The sequence below is a fragment of the Eulemur rufifrons genome, chromosome 7 (genome assembly GCF_041146395.1).
Source record: "Eulemur rufifrons isolate Redbay chromosome 7, OSU_ERuf_1, whole genome shotgun sequence".
NCBI lineage: Eukaryota > Metazoa > Chordata > Mammalia > Primates > Lemuridae > Eulemur > Eulemur rufifrons.
In genome coordinates, this window is record NC_090989.1 from 272,939,226 (window position 1) to 272,959,959 (window position 20,734).

A 20,734-nucleotide genomic window follows, 5' to 3' on the forward strand; every position below is an offset into this window, starting at 1 on the left:
CTCTTTTCCACCATGTTTTACAAACCCCTGAAACCACATCACACGTTGCATCCTGCTTTTTCTATTCAACATTAGATTGTGAGCATGTCTCATTTCATTAAAAATTCTTTAAGACTTTTTTTTGGCTAGCGTCGTACTCCAGGGTACCAAAATCTATTTAATCAAGCTCTCATTATTGAATATTTTAGGTACTTCTAGTTTTTCACTACTGATCACTCAGCCTAAATGTTTTCATCTGTTCAGTAAGAGGCTTTAACCATTTGTATGCACCGTCGTAACTGACACATTTAGCCTTGCAGCTCTCCTGGTTCACGATAACACGTCCAGGACGCCAGGTGGCTGGTCCCGAGGGGTGCCAACACCACCCACACATGAGACAGTCCCCCTTCCCCAGAGGAGATGTTATTTTCCAGTCCTGCCTGTCCTTCCTTGCTTCCGATCCTCACCGAGGGCTGTGCCAGCTCCCCCTGACTAATCTCCCCAGGTTTGTGTCTCTGGCAACACAGGCTGTGGTCTCAGCCACGCCGTCCTAAAAAGCTCTGGGCTCCTTATGCAACTAAGTCCCTCACTCCCAGCTCCCAGCTCCCAGCTCCAGAAGGCAAACGTGTAGTTCTCTAAACCTCCAAATCAGGTCTCACACTACTGCCTAGGGACATGCAGGGAGGGACCTCTGGAAGGTCAGCACTCGGGGTGCAAAGAAGGAGACATAGTGGTGGCATTTCAGACCCTGTGCTCTCTCTAAAATCCAAACCACACTCCTGCCTTGGGCCCTTTCATGTCTCCTGTTGCCCTCAAGACAAAGAGCAAGCTCCCCAGCCTGGCGATCACTGGTACCTCCCCATGGCCACTGTCAGCGGCCTGGAGCCTTCCCTTAGAGGCCCGACACTGCAGACAGCGCACTCGCCAGCAGCTCGCGGAGGCCACGCTGTCTCGCCCTCTCTGCTCTGCTCTGCCTGGAAAGCCCGCTCCCCTCCTCTCCTGCACAAGCCCTAAGGACCCTCTGACACTCAGCTCAGGAGTCCCCTCCTTCTCCAGTCACAGCACAGCACACAGCGCAGTGTAAGGAGGGTCTGTCTCCTCCATCCGACTGTGAATCCTGAGGGGCCGAGGCACTATCCGATCCCTGACCCCGGGCACAGCACACAGTAGGTGACCAAGGCGTGATTAAGGGAGGGAGCCCCGCAGCCACACCCCCTGGGGGCCACCTGCCCCTAACGCCAGAACGACACAGCCAGGACTCAGTCTTGAGGGCCCGGGACACCCGTCCCCGCAAGTGGGCTCCCTGCCACGGGCCTTCAGACCCCGCAGTGCCTTGCGAAGGCCCCCCCGGGGATTCCAGGCCCTGAGAAGGAGCAATTTGTACTTCAGGCTCATTAATGAATCCCGGAATGAAGGAATTAATTACTGTCTGTCGAAATTAGACTTCTCCCTTCCTTCGAGATGCATCTTCTTTTTATTCTTAATTAATTTTTAAAATTACGACGTCAGTGCAAAGTCTAATTTATTTTACTTTTAGCATTATTTCTCTGATAAGCAATTTCATTTTATGCCAGGCGCCCACCTCGGTGCCAATCCGTCACGTCAGCTCCCGCTTCCTGGGGCCGCGGCAGCCCTGACAGAGCAGCACTGAGGCCCCGGGTGAGCTGCTCCGGGTCATACTTGCCCACTTCTGAGGGCACTGCCAGGCTCTGTGAGCTCGTCCCTCCCAGGATGTGTGGAGGGGCCGATGCCCAGGCCATGGCCTTGCGAAAGCACAGCCATCGAGTGTCTATAAGGTGCTCTGCATTCATTCTTCTCAGGGACCCTGCAAAGACCCTTTCAAGGCAGAGCTTGTCCTCCCCATTGTACAGGTGAGGAAACTGAGGCTCACCAAAGAGAAACCCACTAGGACATGTCAGAAAAAAAAGGACCCAACCCAGGCTAAGCCAGATGACAGGTGCTTGCCCCACCCAGGATCCTACTCTCAGCCACAGGAAATGCTCACAGGGTGGGCCCACGACTCAGCTTGAGCCAATCAGCTCCTTCCCTGGGATTTTTCTCACTTCCCCTGCAGGGGGGAGAACATTCTCCTCTTGGGTTATGAAGCCGAGAGGGTGTGAGCCTGGAAGCTCCTGCAGCCAGTGTCCCCCACTCCCAGCCCACCCAGGAGAGAGGGAAGTCCCCTACAGAGACAAGGAACGATGAGTGGTGTGGAGAGGCCCTGGCTCCAGCTCCTTCTGAGGTTGTACCACCCTTACCCCTCTCCCTTCATGGTCTATTGCTATGCATGGGGTTTCTGTCACTTGCTACCCAAGAGTTCTGGGTGGTCTGAATGGTGCACACGGGCTTGTAGAGCTGGAAGAAGATAGGCACTCAGCCTGATGTGCCGGGAACTGCCTCTGGTCAAGTGATTCTGAAAGTGGACATTACACAACCCAAAGGTGACTTGTCCCTGCCTGCTCAGTATGCTTCCCTCTTCCCCAGGATGAAGTCACAGGTATGCATGGCCCTCAGGCTCAGGCCTGCTGACTGTCCCAGCTCACCTCCCTCCCCGGCATCTTTTACACACGTCACTGTACACAGCAGCACGCGGACGTGCTTCTCCTGGCCTCCACGCCTCTGCACGTTGGGCCCCTCGGCCAGGCCCTCCTACCACCACGCGCCTGCACATCGTTTCAGACAACACCCGCTCTGGGTGGCCCTCTGGCCACCCCAGGAAGAGCAGCTCCCCACGCCTCTGCTGTGCCAGTCTCTTGTCACTAGTGGCACCTGAGCTGGAACTGTTGTGACCAATTATCAGTCTCCCCAGGGAACCCCACCCCAGGCCTAGCACAGGGAGAGCTTCATTCATCAACAAATATTTCCTGAGAACTTACTAGGTGCCAGACGCCACTCTAGGTGAGCAAGACGGACAAGGTCCCTGCCCTGGAGGGAAAACAGACGACAAGCAATAAGCATGACACACACGAAAATGACACGCATGAAGCCGCTGCGTGGAATCAGGCATGCAGGGGCGGGTTGGGATTGCAGTCAGGGGTCAGAGCAGGCCCGATGAGCAGGCGACGTGGATGAGGTGAGAGAGTCACCACATGATGGCTCGGGGAAGCACATGCCAGGCAGAGCGCTGGCCGGGCCTTGAGGCGGAGCATCTCGCCGCTTTCAGGGGAAAACACAAGGGAGTCCGGTGGCGGGTTTGGGGAGAGAGGAGAAAGGGGACAGGCATATTCTGTTAAGAAGAGCAAAAAGTTCTTGTTGAACAAATTGAATTGAAATTGGAAAAGATTCTTAAAGTCTAGGTAGCAAGAACTGCATGAATAATTAAAACTGGGGAACACAAATGACATTTCATGGTTATACAGTGATCAAGAATCATTGTCTGGAAGAAGTTGGAGAATTCTTAGACAGAGCATCTCAAGCCAGGACACGGGACCGTGTCCACATTGGCTTGGCAGAGCGGGGAGCAGCGGCGCAGGTGGCAGAGGCTGGATTCACTTCCCAGGGCTGCCGAACCGAAGTGCCGCAAATTGGGTGGCTTGAAACAGAAATCTCTTCCCCCACAGTCCCAGAGCTAGAATTCCAACACTCAGCTGTCCTCAGGGCCATGCTCCATCTGAAACCTGGAGTAGAATCCTCCTTGCTTCCAAGCTTCTGGTGGCGGCTGGCAATCCTTGTGTCCCTTGGCTTGCAGCTGCGCCCTGCAGTCTCTGTCCCCGTTGTCACATGGCCTTCTTCTCCCTGTGTCTGCATCCTCACACGGTGTTCTTCTCCCTCCCTCCTCTGCTTCTATGACACCAGTCGTATTGGATTACGGCCCCCTCCCACTGCAGTATGACCTCGTCTTAACTAATTACATCTGTAACGACCCTGTTTTCAATGTCACGTTCTGAGCTACTAGGAGTTAGGACTTCGACATATCTTTTGGGGGGACACAATTCAACCCATGCCAGAGGCTTAACATCCCAGGGCCCCGATGGGTGGCTTTGGGTTCTCCACTGTTCCTCTGGGGGCCTTGGTCGTCCCCCTGTAAGACAAAGGGGCTGGCGCGTCACCCTCGGGCGCACGGCTTGCGGGTCTCCAGTCCCTTTTGAAGAACCTGCTCTTGTCCTCTCACTGTGCCACCCCTGATCCCCAGCACAGCGGCGCGGGGACAGGAGCTCAGATGATTCCAAACTGTATCTTTACCATAAAACAAATGTTTTGAAAAGCGTTTTGATGTCACTTTAATGGAGTGTGGAAAACACTGTTCAACCTCCCGCATTTTTAATTTCATCCTTTTTGCTATTTTTTTCTCCTCTAAAGCTTGTGTTTGCTTTCATGTTACACGTTATTTATTTAGTTGCTTGTCAATTAGTGTCTATTCTCCAAGCGACAAGCACATTAGCAGCTGCAGAGATTGGAATTAAAATTTGCAGCCCAGTTGGTGCTGCCGTAGCCGGGCCTACCCGACTGAGAAAACAGCACCTCTTTGTCACTTCAAAAGATGACCTTCCCCTCCCCTCGTCCTGTTTCTGGTTTTGGATTTAATTCCTACTGACTCCTCCGTGGTCACTGCTCAGACGTGATGGCTTTGAGATGGAATTTTTTCAAATGCACAAAGGAAGATGCGACGCCGGTTAATAGTGGTCTTTGATGACGGTTAGTGTAAAACAGGAGTCGGGCTGCATTTGAATAACATGCTCTAAATGGCCAGTCTGGGGGTGCTAACTCGGCCAGCCTCATTCTCCGCGCCTCCATTTGCAGTTCAGCAAACATTTGGGGAGGTGACATGACACAGAGGAAACAGCCAAACTGACCCAGCTACGGTAGCAGCTCTTTCATTTACTTACTGGGCACATGACTCTGAGCAGGCGAATTCGCCTCACCGAGCTTCATTTCTGCTGCTGCAAAATGCGAGAATTGAACCCAGCTACACAGACATGTGTATGTAGAGTTTTGCAAACTGAGCTTTGGCGTCTGACTCTTCCAATGAACCAGAGGTACAGACTTGCATGAGTTACTCATGCGGCCGGCAGGGCTTCGGGGAAAAAGACTGATGAGTGGAAGTGCCAGGGTGGAGACAGGAGCCCTGCCCAGCCCGGCCCAGGCCTAGATCTGACCCCTGTGCACCTCAAGGCTGCAGGAGGAAGGTGGAGGGACTGTGAGAGCCCAGCGCAAGCAAGGTGGCTTCAGAGCCCAACAACAATGCAGGAACCCAAGTATTTTCCCTATCTCTGTTCCCAACATGCTACTGCACAGATCCGGGCAATGGAGGGATTGGAACGACTTTTGCTCCCTCACAGCCCCTCTCCAGGAGGCTCCCGTCTGCCCAGTTAACCACCATCACCTGCTCTCTCCTCTCCCCTCCCCTCCCCTGCTCTGCATTCGGGTCCTTTTGGCCGCCGCACCCTCCCCTCTAACGGAGGAGACGATGGGCTTGTTTATTAGGCTTTCTCACTGCTAGAATCTAAGCGGGGTCTTTGTTGTGTCCACTGCTGTGTCTCGAGGGCCCAGAACAGTGCCCACCGTATGGCTGGAGCTCTGTGTTTGTGGAAGGATGACAACCACGGGTGACGGGGCCTGACTTAGGGCAGGGCAGGGAGGTGCCGAGAGGAGCTCCGACCTGAGAGACGTCGGGGAGGAAGGAGTTCTTACCTCACTCTGTGCAGCAGGCCCTCGGGGCTCCTCTTGAAAACAGGGGTTCCTGCGCCTCGCCACAGACTCACCACACCCCAGTGTCCAGCGCCGGGGCTCCGACCCCTGTGACTGACAAGTCCCCAGTGGTTCCGACGCAGACAGGGTTGAGAAGGGTGTGAGGAAGGGGCACAGGCAGAGGGGACATGACTGCTGTCCCCAGCTCTGCCCCCAACTTGGCGTGTGATCTTGAGCAAGTACTTGCCCCACTCAGAGACTCAGTTTTCCCATCGGGACTAAGAAGGCGCTGGGGCCACTGGTTTTCAAAGGGTGTCCCTTGGCGCCCCCAGGTTCAGTGGAGGGGCCTCAGAGTGGGGCAGAGACTTAGCGGCTCCCAAGCAGTCGGGACCCTGAGGAGCCCATTTGACCCACCTGCTTTGTATATGGTGGCTCCACACGAGATTCTTTTTGAACAAAGGGTTCCGATTCCCAAAGACGTTTGAGAACCACGGACCGGCCACTGGCTGGGTCGCAGGAGATGCTGGCGATACCAGTTCTGGGCCTCGGGCTGACGGCCACATCCCTCAGGGCTTCACTTGCCCCATCTGTCTAACATGGGTCGGACCGAATGACAGCAAAGTGCCTTCTCACCTGGGAAGCTCAGGTATTCTGGCTTCCTTGTGGCAGCGACATCACGTGTGGGAACCGGGTGAGGACCGGGAGACCATCTGCAGACAGACAATTATCATCACACAATATAACACTCTAATGGCGGAATCTTTCATATTAGCAGACATTATGGAGCACAGTTCCATCAAATAAATATAGTAGACTTGTTTTATATTACAATGCACACTGTAATTACACATTTCAATAATTCCTTCAGTGCATCACACAGAAGCGTTCTGAAGTAATGGAGTCCTGTGACCATATATAATAACGCAGCTAAAGGGAGACGCTGTGGGTGATGACAGAGGCCTCCAGCCATGGGGAGAATCGCAGTCTCTAGCCCTGGCCACGTGGCTTCTGACTCTAATCTCTGGAGGCTCTTTGGAAGGGCCCCTTGGTCCAAGCATCTGCCCATCAAGGCAGAAATCTCCTCTTAAGACATCTCCAACAGCTGGCAGGCAGCCTCTGTAACACACCTCCAGGGACGGGGAGCTCACTACTGCACAGGCTGTCTAGTCAATGGTCCTGTCCTTAGGAAAGTACACTATGACAAGTACATGGCGTATGATCTCTAAATGCATATGATCATATTTATACCGACTAAGGCACTGTATTAGTTTTCCATTGCTGCCATAACAAATTACCATGATCTTAGTCACTTAAAACAGCACAAACTTATTATCTTATAGTTGTACAGACAGAAGTCTGACCTGAGTCTCCATGGGCTGAAGTCAAGGAGTTGGCAGGACTGGGCTCTTTTCTGGGAGAACCTTGTTTCCGGCCTTTCCAGCTTCTTGGGGTCACCTGCATTCCTGGATTTGGGGTCCCTCTCTCCCTCCTCAGCCCGTTGTCTGGTCTGACCCTGTTGCCGCGTCTCTCTCTGGCTGGGAAAGGTTCTCTTTTAAGACTCATGTAATCAGCGTGAGCCCACCTCGATAATCCAGGGAAATCTCCCATCTCAGGGTGTTTAACTGTAATCTCCTCTGTAAATTCCCTTTTGCTGTATAAAGTGACATAGTCACAGGTTCCGGGGATTAGCGAATGGACATCTTTGGGGGCCATTGTTCTGCCTACCACAGGCATTATTTTATTATTATGGTACCAGACTGTGAGTTCCTCTTATCTATATGAAGGACATATATTACTTTATGGGATTAACTGTCACTATATACATGTAGCGCCTGGCATATACATGTGTGACAAATGGAAAACAAACTCAGTGAACCGGGGTGAAAGCAGCAGTGCCACGATCCACTTTGTCCGCAGCCCCCCTAAAGCGAGGCCCCAGAAGGCATGCAAAGGCTCCCAGCGTGGTCTGACACGTCGTGGGCAGAGCACGATGACTCACCTCTCCTGTTGGACTCTGTACCTCTATTGATGTAGCCAAGGTACCATTAGCATTTTAGATCCCTTCCTTGGTCTCAGTTAACCTGGCTGCTCGCAGGGGATTAAGACCCTCAGTCTGTCTCCAGTAGCCTGGGGGCAGATGGGATCCTGCTCACTTTACAGGCGATGAACTGAGGCTTGGAGACTGGAGGCCTGAGGTGAGTCTCTCAGGGGAGCAGGAGAGAGTCAGGCCCAGGGTGTGGGAGCCACGTGTGCAAAGCCCAGAGCTGCAGAACAAGGAGGTGCTTTCAGGGGCCTGTGAGGAGTTGCAAGACTGGCACCTCATGGATGGCAGCAGGGGCCACCACCAAGGACAAGCCCAGATGGAATGGACATGCAGGCCGAGATCAGATGGGACACTGGGACACCAGGGAAGAACAGGGACTTGGTCTTAGGAGGGTTTGCAAGCACGGAAGTGGTGTGACGAGCTCCTCTGTGCAGAAACGGGCAGAAACGTGGGTGGGGGGGGCAGGAGAGGAGGCATGGGGACCTCACCCAGGCCAGAGGCGCCCCTGCTGGTGCAGGCACGTGGCCGTGAGAAGGAGGTGGGGATGGAGCGGGGAGGACAGTGGGGAGAGGCTGAGGAAGGAGGTGGAATCCACAGGGCTGGAGAGCGGGAGGGAGGGGCCAGCTTCAAGCTCAAGGACAGGGAACCCCCAAGAGGGGAGGAGGTTTGGGTAGAAAAAGGGAGGCCTTACCATCCCCGTCTCAAAGGCGGGGCTGCAGATTGAGGCTGGGAGAGGTCAGCTGGGGAGCCATGGAGAAGAAACACAGCCCCTTTCTGGGCAGCTGCCTGCAGGGGCACCAAGTCGCTCCAGGGCAGGCCCCAGGCCAGTCCCCGGAGGCCTCCAGGCTGCCGTCCTCCCCACTGCCCCTCTGAGGAAGCCGGCTGCCTTCCGTGGGTCACCGTTCCTGTGACAGCCACAGCCTTGAGAAGAGAGCCAGATTCTGTGTCCTCACAGCCATGGGGCTCACGGATGCTTCACCCCATCCCCCGACTGGCCTCGTGTCTAGCCTTTTTCTTTCTCCTCCTCCCTGGGCTTTCTTCTTCATCTTACTGGAACAATCACCATTGGTTCCCCAATGCCACCCCCGTGAAAAGGCCCAAATCCTGAGTGTCTTGTACCCAACCTCGTTTGACACCCTGGCCACACTTCACTACGTGGGTTCCTCGGTAGCCTCCACGCCTTTGTACAAGCTGTCCCTTCCCTCTGGAGTGCCTTCCCCCTGCCCCAGAATATTCTACTTGGAAAGTGCAGTTGGCATTAGTCACCCTTCCCACTGTTCTGTCCCCATGGATGCGGCCACACCAGACTGAGCTAGAAACCAGCAGCCTGCACCTCTCCTCTTCCTCACCCCCAACACTAGGGCGCATGTGCGCACGCAGGTTCCCAAGCCCTCCTGAATGTCTTGAGTCCATCCCGCCTCTGTCCCAGAGCCCTGCCCAGGTGAGGACACTCTGGCCTAGGTCCCTCAGCAGCTTCCATCCCACCCCGGTTCCCCAACACAAAGCCATCCGAGTCTCTTTCCCGCTGCTCTGATGAGGCCCACAGCCTCACACTGGCCCCCTAAGGCCACTCCAGGCAGGTGATGCGCCAGCCGAAGGCCTCTGCCTGGGCTGTTTGCTCCACCTAGAGCCCGTCCCCAACCCAGAAATTCCCAGTCAGCCTCTGCAGCTCACCCAGGGTCTCCGCAGGACGTTCCCTGCCCACCCGTTTTCTGGGCCCCTGTTGTTACCTTTTGTCAGGAGGTAAGGGAGGGAGTTGTGTCCTGGCCTCCCCCCCAACGCTCGACTGGGAGTCCCTCAGGGACACACACCAGCCCTGGCAGGTCTGGGCGAAGGTAGGTGCTAGGAAATGTTGCATTTGATAAGAGTGAATGCCTCCAAATACCTCCCTAGCTGAATATCCACCCCCCACAGTCCCTCTCTCTCCCCCTTCTCACACACACACACTCCAGTTGGATTCCTAGCCACAAGGACACTTGTAGCCTGGCCACCCCAGGACTGTGGACCCGATCCCACTGTCATTTTGGCTGAAGAGGAGAGAGGCTGGGCGACCCCGTTCTCTTTCTTCCCCGTGTCGACCGTCACTACCCTCTCGGTCGTCCAGTGTCATAAATAAGCTGAGACCACACGTTGTTCTGTTGGGAAGGAGAAAGTGGCATTAATACAAACAGAGGGTCTTTTTAAACTGAAAACATGTAATTAAGCTCTCCTGTGAGTGCCTGCTAACAGCCATGTGATTGCGCATTTGACAGAGAAGCCAGTGCAAGCCACCGCCAGCTTCATCCACATGTGATCGGGTAGGAGGGGCTCGCCCTGCGGTGCTGCCCTCTGGGGCCAGGCGGGCAGCGGCTTCCGCAGGAAGGGGTCAGCATGGACAGAGCTGGCAGGGACCCAGGCAACAGCGGGACAAAAAGGATAAGAGGCAACTCCGCCGCCCCGTCTCCCACGGCGGATGCAGAGGCTGCCCAGGCCAGGGCAGGGCTGGGCTTTGGTCACTGGCAGAGCCTCTGAGCAGGCAGCAGGTAGCAGCAGATACTCCGCCAGCGCGGACCGCACTGCAGCCCCCAGCACTCGCTGTGCCCGCTGGCAGCGCTGTGCGGAGCTGGGCCCTGCCGCCTGCCAGCCTCCACGGGAACCCAGCTCCATGGCCTACTGGCCATGTGACCTCGGGCAGCTCACTCTGTGCCCCAGTCCTTCATCTGAAAAAAGCAGTACGTCCCCCACAGGGCCGTCATGAGCCTGCCTGTGGTAATGTTCCAAGACTGCCTGGCCCCCTGGCCCCCTGAACAAGTGTTCCCTATTAGAATCACCTGTCTGTTCCCCCCACCAATCGGAGGCCTTCCAGAAGGTGGGAACAGCTCTGGGAATGTTGGGCCAGTGAATATATTTGCTGGCCCTGTTGCAGTGTGGCTGGGGGAGTCTGTGCCCTCATGGAGCTTCAGGCCAGTGACCGGGAGAGGCATAACCCTCCAAAAATCACACAGTCACAACAGCAGCCAAGTACCAGTCAGGGAGAAGCATTGTGCTCTGACAGCATACAACAGGGGCTCCTGATCAGGAAGACTCCCCTGACTGGGCTCCGAGGCATGAGTGGGAGTCAACCAGGACAGGAGTGTGCTAGGTAAGGGCGGCGTGTGCAAAGGCCCTGTGGCCAGAGAGGAAAGCCCTAAGAGGCTGGAGCTCAGGGAGCCAAGAGAGCGAGCAGCTGGAAACTGAAGGAATGGGCAGGGCCCAGTGCACCAAGGGCCTGCGAGAGACATTCCCATTCTAAACCAGGAGGGTAGCGTGATTCGCTTTGCCTTTCAAAGAATTGCTCCAGCTGTGGTAGGGCGGACATTTGGAGAGGGTAGCATGGTTGTGAGGAAGCCAACTGGGAAGCTACTGCAGTAGAGGGAGTCGATGGTCACTTGGGCCAAGTGGCAGTGGAGATGAACAAAGCAATGGCCTTGGGATAGAACTGTGGATAGAGTGGCCCTTATTGCAGACAGGATACGGAGGGTGAGGAAGGGGGTGCAAGGATGTCTCCGGCATGTGCTGCTGGCCTGAGGCTGACCCTGGCGGGGGTGACTGGATGAACCCCAGTGATTTGGCCAATGTCTGGACCTCACAGCCATTACATGTCTTTCCACAACTCATAATTTTGCAGATGAGGAAACTGAGGCTTGGCTCTATTGGGAGCCCCCTGAGGCCCAGGGCAAGGGCCTGGGCCTCAGCTCTGCCCACACCCACCCCACCTGGTGCCGGCAGAGAGAGCTGGGAGGCCCCGTCTGTGGCACGAGGTAAACACGTCTGTCTGGCCCCTCGGCTTCCCAGGAGACAGGACGGGACGAGTAATTTCGATAACTGCATTTTTGAGTTAGACTTAAAATATGGCCACGATTGAAGAGGCAATTTGGCAGGGCCGGATCCCCCAGGCAGGTTTCTCGGCCTCCACAATGCCGAGAACTTATTAACAAGATCACTCTTTCTCCCGTCCATGGCCCATTTACAAGCAGTTCTCAGGGCTGCTGTGTAGAGGAATTCAATTGTGGGTCCCCGGGATCCTGCCAGGTCATCCAGACGTTTTGCTGCAAAAGGTAGGGTGAGAATTCTTTGGCTTGTCATGCAGGGAAAGGCTCTAGTTTCTCGAATAGATGGCATTTCGTGGTGGTGGGATAACGCAGAGGACAGGTTTTAGCAGACTCAGGTTTCCTCACTTGGAGCGCGGGCAGGGCGGAGCAGGTTAAGGAGGACGCAGTGTGGCTGCTGCTCCCAGGTGGACGCCTTCCTGGAGGGGGGAGGATTTTACCCTTGGGGCTTCTGATGGGTAGCGGGCAGGTGGGCTTCAGCAGTGAGATCAAAGCACATTCCCAAGGTGGGGCTGGCAGGGGGCCCTGGGCCTTGCCCCCACCCTTCTTGCTCACTCCATATATTTAGCCCCTGCAGCTGTTTCTCTCAGGTGCGCTCCCGCACACGTGGTGATTAATTTCACCAACGGGAAATTGATGCATTTTCTGATTACTGCTTCAAAGCCTCCTGAATTCAGCTGCTGGTAAAATTAACTCACCAGAGACAATGGAGCTTTTTCCAAGGTCCAAATTGTCTTATTTGCAGAGTTTGTTCTTGGCCCTAATCCAGCCCAAACAAACCGGGCTGCTCCTCCACCTCCCAGAAGAGGGAGGGCTTTCACCAGCCCAAGGTTGGAAATATTTCACACAGCTCTAAACTGGGGGATAAAAATATACTTAGTTTTGGATTCCTGTGTTCTTGAAAAGCTGTGGGGGACCTGAAGCGAATGGCCCGCTCCCCACAGGCCCCGCTCCCAGGCATGCCTGGGTTTACGACCAGACGGGTCTGGGATGTACCAGAACCAAAAGCCGCCCCCACACACAAGCTCTGCACCTCAAGCCCTTGCCAATGACCAAGTTCAGCTCCCGTGGGCTGTGCACTCACCAGGCAAAGTAATATTGTTCCCCGGTAAGTACATCTGAACCCAGGTCTGACTCCCAAGCCTAGCGTGAGCTCTAACCACTCACTGTACGACCTACTCCTCTCCTGCCCACCCCCCACGGAACTACAAATACAGTACTCCAAAACCTTGCTTGAGACCAGCCCGAGGGACACTGAAAAAGTGTCACTGGTTGGAGGAAAGGGTCTTACTGTTCAGCTCAGAACTCGGAACGCTCCCGATAGTGGGCTGTGAGGATGAGGCTCACCTGCCCGGCTGGCACCTGCTCGATGGTGCCTGGTGGTGGCACAGGCTGTGGGCAAAGAGCAGGGTCGAGCATTTCGGCACCACGTCCAAGGATGACTGCAGGTCCCAGGGACACCCTGGGCCAGTCTCAAGCCCCATCTTCAAGAAGGCCTAAGCCCTACCCTGTTTACTTCTCGGGAACATCATGAAGCTCAGGGCAAAGGGAAAGGGTAAGTAAACATGAAGGTCAGTGACGGGGCTGCAGCGTGGACAGCTGAGTGGACAGCTCACTGCCACCACGCGGATGCCAAGTCCCAGCTCTAGGCCTCGCTTTGCTCTTTCCCAAATTGGAGTGGCACCCCCTCAAGGGCTGCTGTGCACACAACGTGGCTGTGACGTGCCAGTGCCATGGCCACGCCGCAGGGAGTCGCTCCTCTCTGGACACCTGCATGGGCTCAGCAGTGAGCTCGGGACAACCCTGAGGGCCATGCAACTCCCAGAACCGTGGCCTGTCACCTGGGAGTTTGAGACCTGGGCTTTGAGGCTCCACACAAAATAACGGAATTATCAAGTTGAAACGAAACTAATCATTTAGTGAGAATCTCCAAACTGCGGTGCTGGCTGAGTACTAAGCAAACCCGGGGACGGCGTGACGCCCACCAGCTCCAGATACCTGCCCCCCAGGTCTAAAATGCAGCATCCGAGAGCACAGGGCCTTTTCAATACCTCATTGCAGAGCTGCTGAACCTTTCTGACAACAACTTTAAGCCAACTTTCAGAGAGAAAACATTAAGGGAAAAAATAGATTTCCTTTGGGCAGACAGCTCTTTCTTCCTCAATAAATAGGAACCACACTCGGAACAAAGAGACAGTGCGAGCTCTGGGGGGACCACAGGCTTTATTGGCTCAAAGTCCTCCTCAGGAGCCTGGTCTGCTGGGACTCGATGTTCCTGGATGGGCACCCCCGGGCCTGAGCTAGGAAAACAGAGGAAAAAAGAATTTTAAGTCCAAGGGACGGTTTCAGAAGTAAGATCCCTGACAGAGTTAGAGGTGAGACTGTTATTCTGAAACTGCTTTCAAAGACTTACTGTTTGATCTGTACGTATTTACACAATAAAATGACAATGAGATCATACTGTATTCATTCGAGAAATATTTATAAAAGGCCTACTATGTGCCAGGCACTGTTTACTGTATTTCTCACTGGTAAAAATACCATATAAATTTAAAAATTGAAACCACGACAGACAACATGGCGTGATGAAATGAAACTTTCCATGCACTGCCGGCAGAAAAATGCAACTCTTTGTTGAGGACGTGTCCCTGGGGTTTCACCTTCAACTCCCTTTTTCAAAAGAAGCCATTTCTAGCCCCGCACCCACCCCTGCCCTCCAGGTGGCTTGCCGTGAAACAACTCAAAGGGCGTTACCTCCAGGTTCCCTCTGGCCTTCCGAAGGATTTTGTGGGTTACGACCACTGAGGGGAAAGCAAAGAATGGGATGATTAGAGACGCGCACCCAGGAGGGCAGTGTGCAAGCCAAGCCCCCCGGCCCCAAGGGGTTCAGACATGTGGACAACCCCGAAGCATCCGTCCAGACAGAGGTCGGAAGGCCCCACCCGTGCCATCACAGCCCAAGGAATCCAGCAGCAAGGGTGGACCAGAGACACCTTTCAAGGCCTCACCAAGCCACTGCCTCACAGCGATCCAGAGAACAGAGCGTGCTGTGCCATTTTACACAACATCACACTGAGGCTCTGCATGGCCACCGGCTGCCCAGGTATCCCTCCGGCTTGCCTCTGTGGGGGGCGATGGTGCAGGGCAGGGTGTGGGCCTGGGCCTGACCGTGCCCGGCCTGCTTGGGTCTCTTGAGCCCTCTGGGAAGCAGCTGTAGGAAGGGGCATGCCCTGCTCCACGCAGACCCTCATGTGGAAGCCCGAGTCAAGCGTCAAGGGAAGTTCTATAAAGTCAAATGTTTACGCAGCAGTTCTTAAGCCAGCTCCTCGGGGCCAGAGAGAAAGCTCTGGGCGCTTTCTTCCTCCTTCACCTGCGCTTTGGCTGGTAGAACAGCCCAACACGGTTCCCCGAGCAAGTCACGTCCTCCTGGACAGGAGCAGGTTGGGCGGGATGATTTCAGAGGCTCCTGCCGACCCTACACCCTGAGCTGTGTACTGGGCAGTCCCCCACGTATCAGAACTCCTGGAAGGAGCGGGTGCGCCCTGCCTTTCGACGAAGTACCGTGAAGAGTGGTCGCTTCTACCTCGTCCAGCACAAACTGCAGCAGCAGGAATGCCACGGTTGATCCGACTTCTGAGCCTGGAGGGGCATCTGTTCTAGATAGGGCTTGGTGAGGTCAGAAATCAGCGTACTCCCCGGGTGGGACAGACACAGGCTTCTGGAGCTGGGGCTCTGGCCAGCAATGCCCAAGGCTGAAATGGACTCACGCCCGACACACAGCCTGACTCTCCAATGGCTTAGTCGGAATAGGTGCTGTGTGTGGCCTTGAGAAAATATTGATTTCTCGCCTCACAAAAATCTCCATCTGGAGGTCATGAAGTTTATTTGCAATCTGTGACACTGGGGAAGGGACAGACGGTGTAGGCTTTGTTTGCAACTCGGCAAAACAAATTTCAGAGGTAGCAACTGCCTCTCTGTCCCCTGCCCCTCCACTGCTGCAGGGCAGAAGTTCTTAACCTGGCACCATGATTCGCTTTGGCGAGTCCTACATCCCCATACACTATGTACAAATCTCCGTATGTACATGGATGTACGCACTTTTGGGGGAAGAGAGACCGTAGCTTTCTCGAGATTCACCAAGGGGCCTGTGACCCAGGAAAGATTAAGTATCATGGCTGGGGAGGTTAAAAATAATTTTGAAAGAGTACTGAACATACCTAGAGAACAAAATTCACAGCAGAAGAGCTAAGGATCCCCTGGCCCCAGTTTTGAGGAGACCCTTACACCTGAACACCACTGCCCATGTTCTAGAGCACAGAAATCCCCGCTGTGATAAGACGACTGAGGGACCCAGTGGCAAAGGACTCATCCCAAATCAAGACTTGCCCCAGCACAAAGACGTGACTCCCACCCATGTCTGCGCTACTCATCCAGGGTTCCCAGCTCAGCAGTGTGCTGGAAAGAAGGTTCCTGAGTGGTGTCCCTCTGTCGTATGGCCCTGCCCACCTGGGGGGCTGCCACAGCCCCTCAAGAGGCCTCCCTGCCTCCTGGCCCCTCCAAGCTCAGCAACGGGATCTTCTAATACACAAATGGACCATGCCAATTGCTGCTGCTCGTGCTGGAGTCTGGTCCACAAGGCTCCTTGTAACCTGGTTCCTACTTATCCCTCTCACTCATCTCTCACAGGAAAAGCCCTGGCACGTCCTAAGCATGTCCCTGAAGACTTAGCTCTCTCTTGCTTCTGGGAGTGCAGCGGCAAGGCCATGAGGCTGTCTGCCAGAATCCTGTTCCTGCCCCTTTGCTGTCTGACTGACTCCTACTCATCCTTCAAGACGCAATCAAATCTTGAACCAGAGCCTTGAATCACTTCTCCGGCCTTCTGTGATGCATTCAGCATGTCGTCCTGCAGCTAGTCTTTGTGTCTCCCCCCATTAAGCCCAAGATCCTCACTGGCAGGAACTGTCTCATTCACCTCTGTCCTCAGAGCCTGGCACGGGGGGCACAGAACAGGAACTCAGTGCCTGCTCAGTGACTGAGCTGCTCTCGCTTGCAGTTCAAACTCTGCCAGTCTCACAGAGTCTATTTTCAGAAGGTTCCCAGGGGGCGGCTAAGGAGAACTCCTACTTGGCAATAATCTATGTTCTGTGCTTCTCAGAAATGCCCCAGAAACGTTGGACTTTGATAAGAGAGCAGTACAAGGCAGGCTGGCACCTCCAGAGGGGAAAGCGCTATAGTCAGCAGTTCTCCGAAGACAGGGAAATTGTCACGCAGACAGCACAAGGCTTGGCCAGGGCCATGCTGCCAAGAGGCACAAATGGAAACTCGGCTACTGCTGGCTCCTCTAAACACGCAGCGGGAGGGAGCACTGAGGGTTTAAACTGGGAAAACGGAGCTGCTCCCAGACGATCTCCAAAGTAGCTACATCAGAGCTGGGGCTGACCTTGCAGAAGTTACTACACCTCTCTGACCTTGAGTTTCAGTGTCTGCCTTGAGAACTATTTTTCAAACCCATGACCTCCTCTGGATCCCACTGTCCTGGCCGAGGCCTTCCCTCCTTTCCTACCTGACTAGACAGTCAGCCTCCTCCTCACTGGTGAGCAGACACTGGCGAGCCGCCCTGGCACGCAGATGTGACAGGCTGATCCTCTGCTCTGAGCCTGCCACCTCAGGCCTCCCACGGATGCAGTCCCTACCTCCCCCAATGCCTCCCGCTTCAACCTGTCACTTGCAGCTTTTACTTCACCAAGAGGAACTGGTTTTGGTTTCTCAAATACAAACCCACATGTCTTGCCTCTGTGCCTCTGCCCATGCTGTTCCCTGCCTCGACTGCCACTCCCTATTGCATCTGATGACCCCTACTCTTCCTTTCAGACTCAGCTTGGGTGTCACTTCGTCCAAGACGCCCACCTCCCCCAAACCAGTGACATCCACCCCACTCCCACCCCAGTGCTCCTATAACACCCTCTGCGTGTTCCCATCACTGCACATGCCACACACCTGTCTCCCCAGTGGGACGACAGTCCCTGGTACCAAGGGGCTGCTCTGCAAAGGGCTCTTAAGTGAAGACATTTGTCTGTGTGAGTCAGAAAGGATGAATTATGACAGAAACCCATAAATAGGAGGCATGATTACAAACAGTCCGGGCTCCCAGGCGGGTAACGCAGGGCTGGACTGTTAGTCCTCGGAGGCAAGAAGAGGACAGATGTGGCAGCCGCCCCCCACCACTTGCTTACACTGATCAAAGATGACTTTCTCCTGGTGCTTGCTCAGCTGCAAAAGCTGCACAGTGTTTTGCAACTTCTTTTCTTGTTCAAACAATTTTTTGTGCAGTTTTGTGATCTCTGCCTTCATTTCTTCAATCTAAAGAAAAAAAGAATTAGAAAAGTGAACTAAGAATATAACACATCATATTACATAGAAAGAATTACAAAAACATAAAAAGATGTTCAAGCTTGCTAACAAAAATATTTGAATAAAAACTAGAAGCCTTTTCCTGCTGATCAGATTGGCAAAATTGGACAAAATCCAGTGAAGATGAGGGGAAAGTACCCTCATGACTGTTAGCAAAACTGTAACCTGGCAAGGCCCAGCCAGAAGACTTGGCAAGATCTCCCAAACTGTAAAATGCACTGGACCCGTCAACCCAGCAACTCTACACCTTGGCATTTGCCCCAAGGAATAACAACATAAGCATAAGAAGATGCCTACGTACAAGGATATTCATCTCAGCATTGTTCGTGGTAGGAAAAAATAAAGAACCTGATTTGTTCTAATACATATATGGATAAATTATGGTGCTTATATATATCATGAAATAAATTTGCAGCTCTTAAAAATGATGTTGTAGGGCTCTATTTATTGAAATCAAAAGAAGATGATAATCAGTGAAAAAAGAGCCAAGAACACATACTACATATAAGGCATTCCTGTTTCATAAAACCAAATATATACAGGTCCACATCCATAGGTGTGTATATTGAGATATCATCAAGATATGACTTCAAATTGAGTTTTTTTTTTTTTACCAAAATGTTAATGCTGACTTAAAAAATTGTAATGTTTAAATCTTAAAAATATCCTATAAAAGTATTACTGGGAGAGTACGATCCGTTAGGAGAGCCTATTTTGGTTTTTCAGAGCAGAGCGGTGAACGGGCGGCAAACCCAGGGCCCCCAAGGGCTGTGCAGTGAGATACGCACACAGGAGAGGCCCCCTCAGCCGGTCGCCACCAAACCCGCTCAGGGTCAAGGACACCCCCTTTCTCTCGGGAAAACACCCTGGCGCAGACTGAAACACCTCTGCCCCCCTGAGAGAGGGTGAGTTGTCAGCTTATGAAGAGTGACTTTAGTTTGTTCCCAAACTTGTTTATGGTAGTTGTACTTGTAATCAAATTACGTAATTTAATTAAATTTAAGTAAACCCACAAAACATGCGTATTAAAAGAGAGAACTGGTTGTATGAAAACTAACATATGCTTCAGAAAAGACTTGATAAAAGCAAGTCACTAAAAAACACATTTCTGGCAAATTAGGTGTGGGTGAGACAACTATAAAAGATGTGGGAGGAACACAGTCTAGAAGAATTCTATATTCAAATTGCTTTGCAAGTGTCTAAGTTTTCTCTTCATCTTAAAGAAACAGAAATTGGAAGTGACAGACATACATTATGGATGTAGTTTATGAAAGAAAGAAGATGTGGAACTCCAATCAGCAGACCCAAATTCAAAGGAAGGGCCCTGGCCCCACATCAAAAGAATGGCAAATGAATGTACATTTATCTGTTTTAAGTTAAACTAAAATGTTTAAGGTACGTATCATTTTTTGATTCCCTGCCTTAACCTACTTTAAGATTAACCAGTCATGTCAGGTACAAGGACTTCAACGGTTCTTCCCAAACAGATCCTCATTTTAAACATTAGGGTTGCTTTGATTCTCCTCCTCAGGCTACGAGCCCACAAAGGTTTAGGTCCTGGTCATGGGTCCATAGGCCACACACTCCACGACAGTTTCTCTCTAGTCAGAGCCTTAGTTCCACATCTATAAAACTGGAATAACCATCCCTGGCCCATCTATCACATGGCAGTACAGTGAGACTCAAGTGCGACACCAGAAGATAAGGAAGTGACCACTTCAAGTCCTGCCTGGCCCATCCCTACTCCTCCATCTCAAGTCAGCTCAGCTGTCACCTCCTCCAGGAAGCTTTACTTGACAGCCCTTCCCCACCCCAGTCAGGGCTGGTTACGCTGCTCTGGGTGCCCATGGCACTCCACGTCCCCATGTCATGGTGGGCTGCGGGAACTGTGTTTACTTGTTTGCCTCCCTACTGAGCACGGCTCACTTCTTCCCTCTGATCACCAGTGCCTGGCGCAGAGCAGGTGCCGTGACACTATTTGCTGGCTAGTGAGTTAATTTTCACTGGCGCTCTCCTAATGTCCTGTACCCATTCTAACCAGCACTTAAAACAAGAAATTTTAATTATTTATGTGTCTGCTGTCCCACTGGATTCAAATCTTCATTTTTATAGGATGAATGCTCTATGGTAAAAACAGCAGGGCCTCCAAAGCACAGCGCTGCCGCTTCCTGGTGATATGATGTTGGAACAAGTCACTTAACCTCTTGGAGTTTCAGTTCCTACTTCTGGAAAAATGGGAATAACAATAGCTAACTCCCTGAAGGTTATGAAGGGACAAAATGAGATGCTGAGTGTGAGCAGAGGGCCTGGAACCCAGCAGGAGCCCAGCAGGACAACTCTTGCTGAGCAACAAACAGTTGGAAGCCTCTCCCCGCCCGGTGGGGGCGAAGACTTCTTCATCAGTATTCTGCCTGACTTCTGGGGTGCCATTTTTTCCTTGTTTGTTTTCCTTTTATGATGAAAAACCTCAAGCATTTATAAAAGAAGAAAGAATTGGATAATGAACCCCACCCAGGTAGCCATCCAGCTTCAGCAATGATCAATTCATGGTTACACTTGTTTCTTCCACACCCCTGCTCGTTCTCTCCCCAAGATTATTTTGAAACCAATCCTAGAAGCCAATCATATCATCTATAAAATATTTTAGAATGTATCTCTAAAAGAAAAATGGTTCCTTTAAAAAAAAAAAACCACGGTATCATTACCACACCTAAAAAATGACAATAATTCCTTAGTACCACCAAATATGGAGTCAGTGAACATACTCCCTTGATTGCTTCATAATTTTATTTTTTTAAACAATTGGCTTGATTCAGGATCCAAA

At 52.8% G+C, this 20,734-nt stretch overlaps 1 protein-coding gene and 1 long non-coding RNA gene across 4 annotated transcripts in view; both read right to left on the reverse strand.

The window, feature by feature from the left end:
• Positions 1–1,731: 1,731 nt before the first annotated feature.
• On the reverse strand, positions 1,732–13,181 carry LOC138388473 (uncharacterized). Its single transcript, XR_011234128.1, has 5 exons — positions 12,847–13,181; positions 12,198–12,356; positions 7,597–9,786; positions 6,969–7,529; positions 1,732–6,317 (listed from the first exon to the last, which is right to left on the reverse strand). It is a non-coding gene; the product is annotated as an uncharacterized lncRNA (long non-coding RNA).
• Positions 13,182–13,396: 215 nt separating this feature from the next.
• The window catches only part of CDK5RAP2 (CDK5 regulatory subunit associated protein 2), a 178,522-nt gene continuing 171,184 nt past the window's right edge, over positions 13,397–20,734 (reverse strand). For 2 of the 3 annotated variants that reach the window (XM_069476722.1, XM_069476723.1), the window contains exons 36-38: positions 17,733–17,859; positions 14,254–14,300; positions 13,686–13,799 (exon numbers count right to left, since the gene is read on the reverse strand). In XM_069476722.1, coding sequence (XP_069332823.1) covers positions 13,743–13,799; positions 14,254–14,300; positions 17,733–17,859 — 231 coding nt within the window. In that variant the 3' untranslated portion in view covers positions 13,686–13,742. Of the gene's footprint in view, positions 13,800–14,253; positions 14,301–17,732; positions 17,860–20,734 lie in introns of all 3 variants that reach the window. The other variant, XM_069476724.1, reaches the window with a different exon arrangement.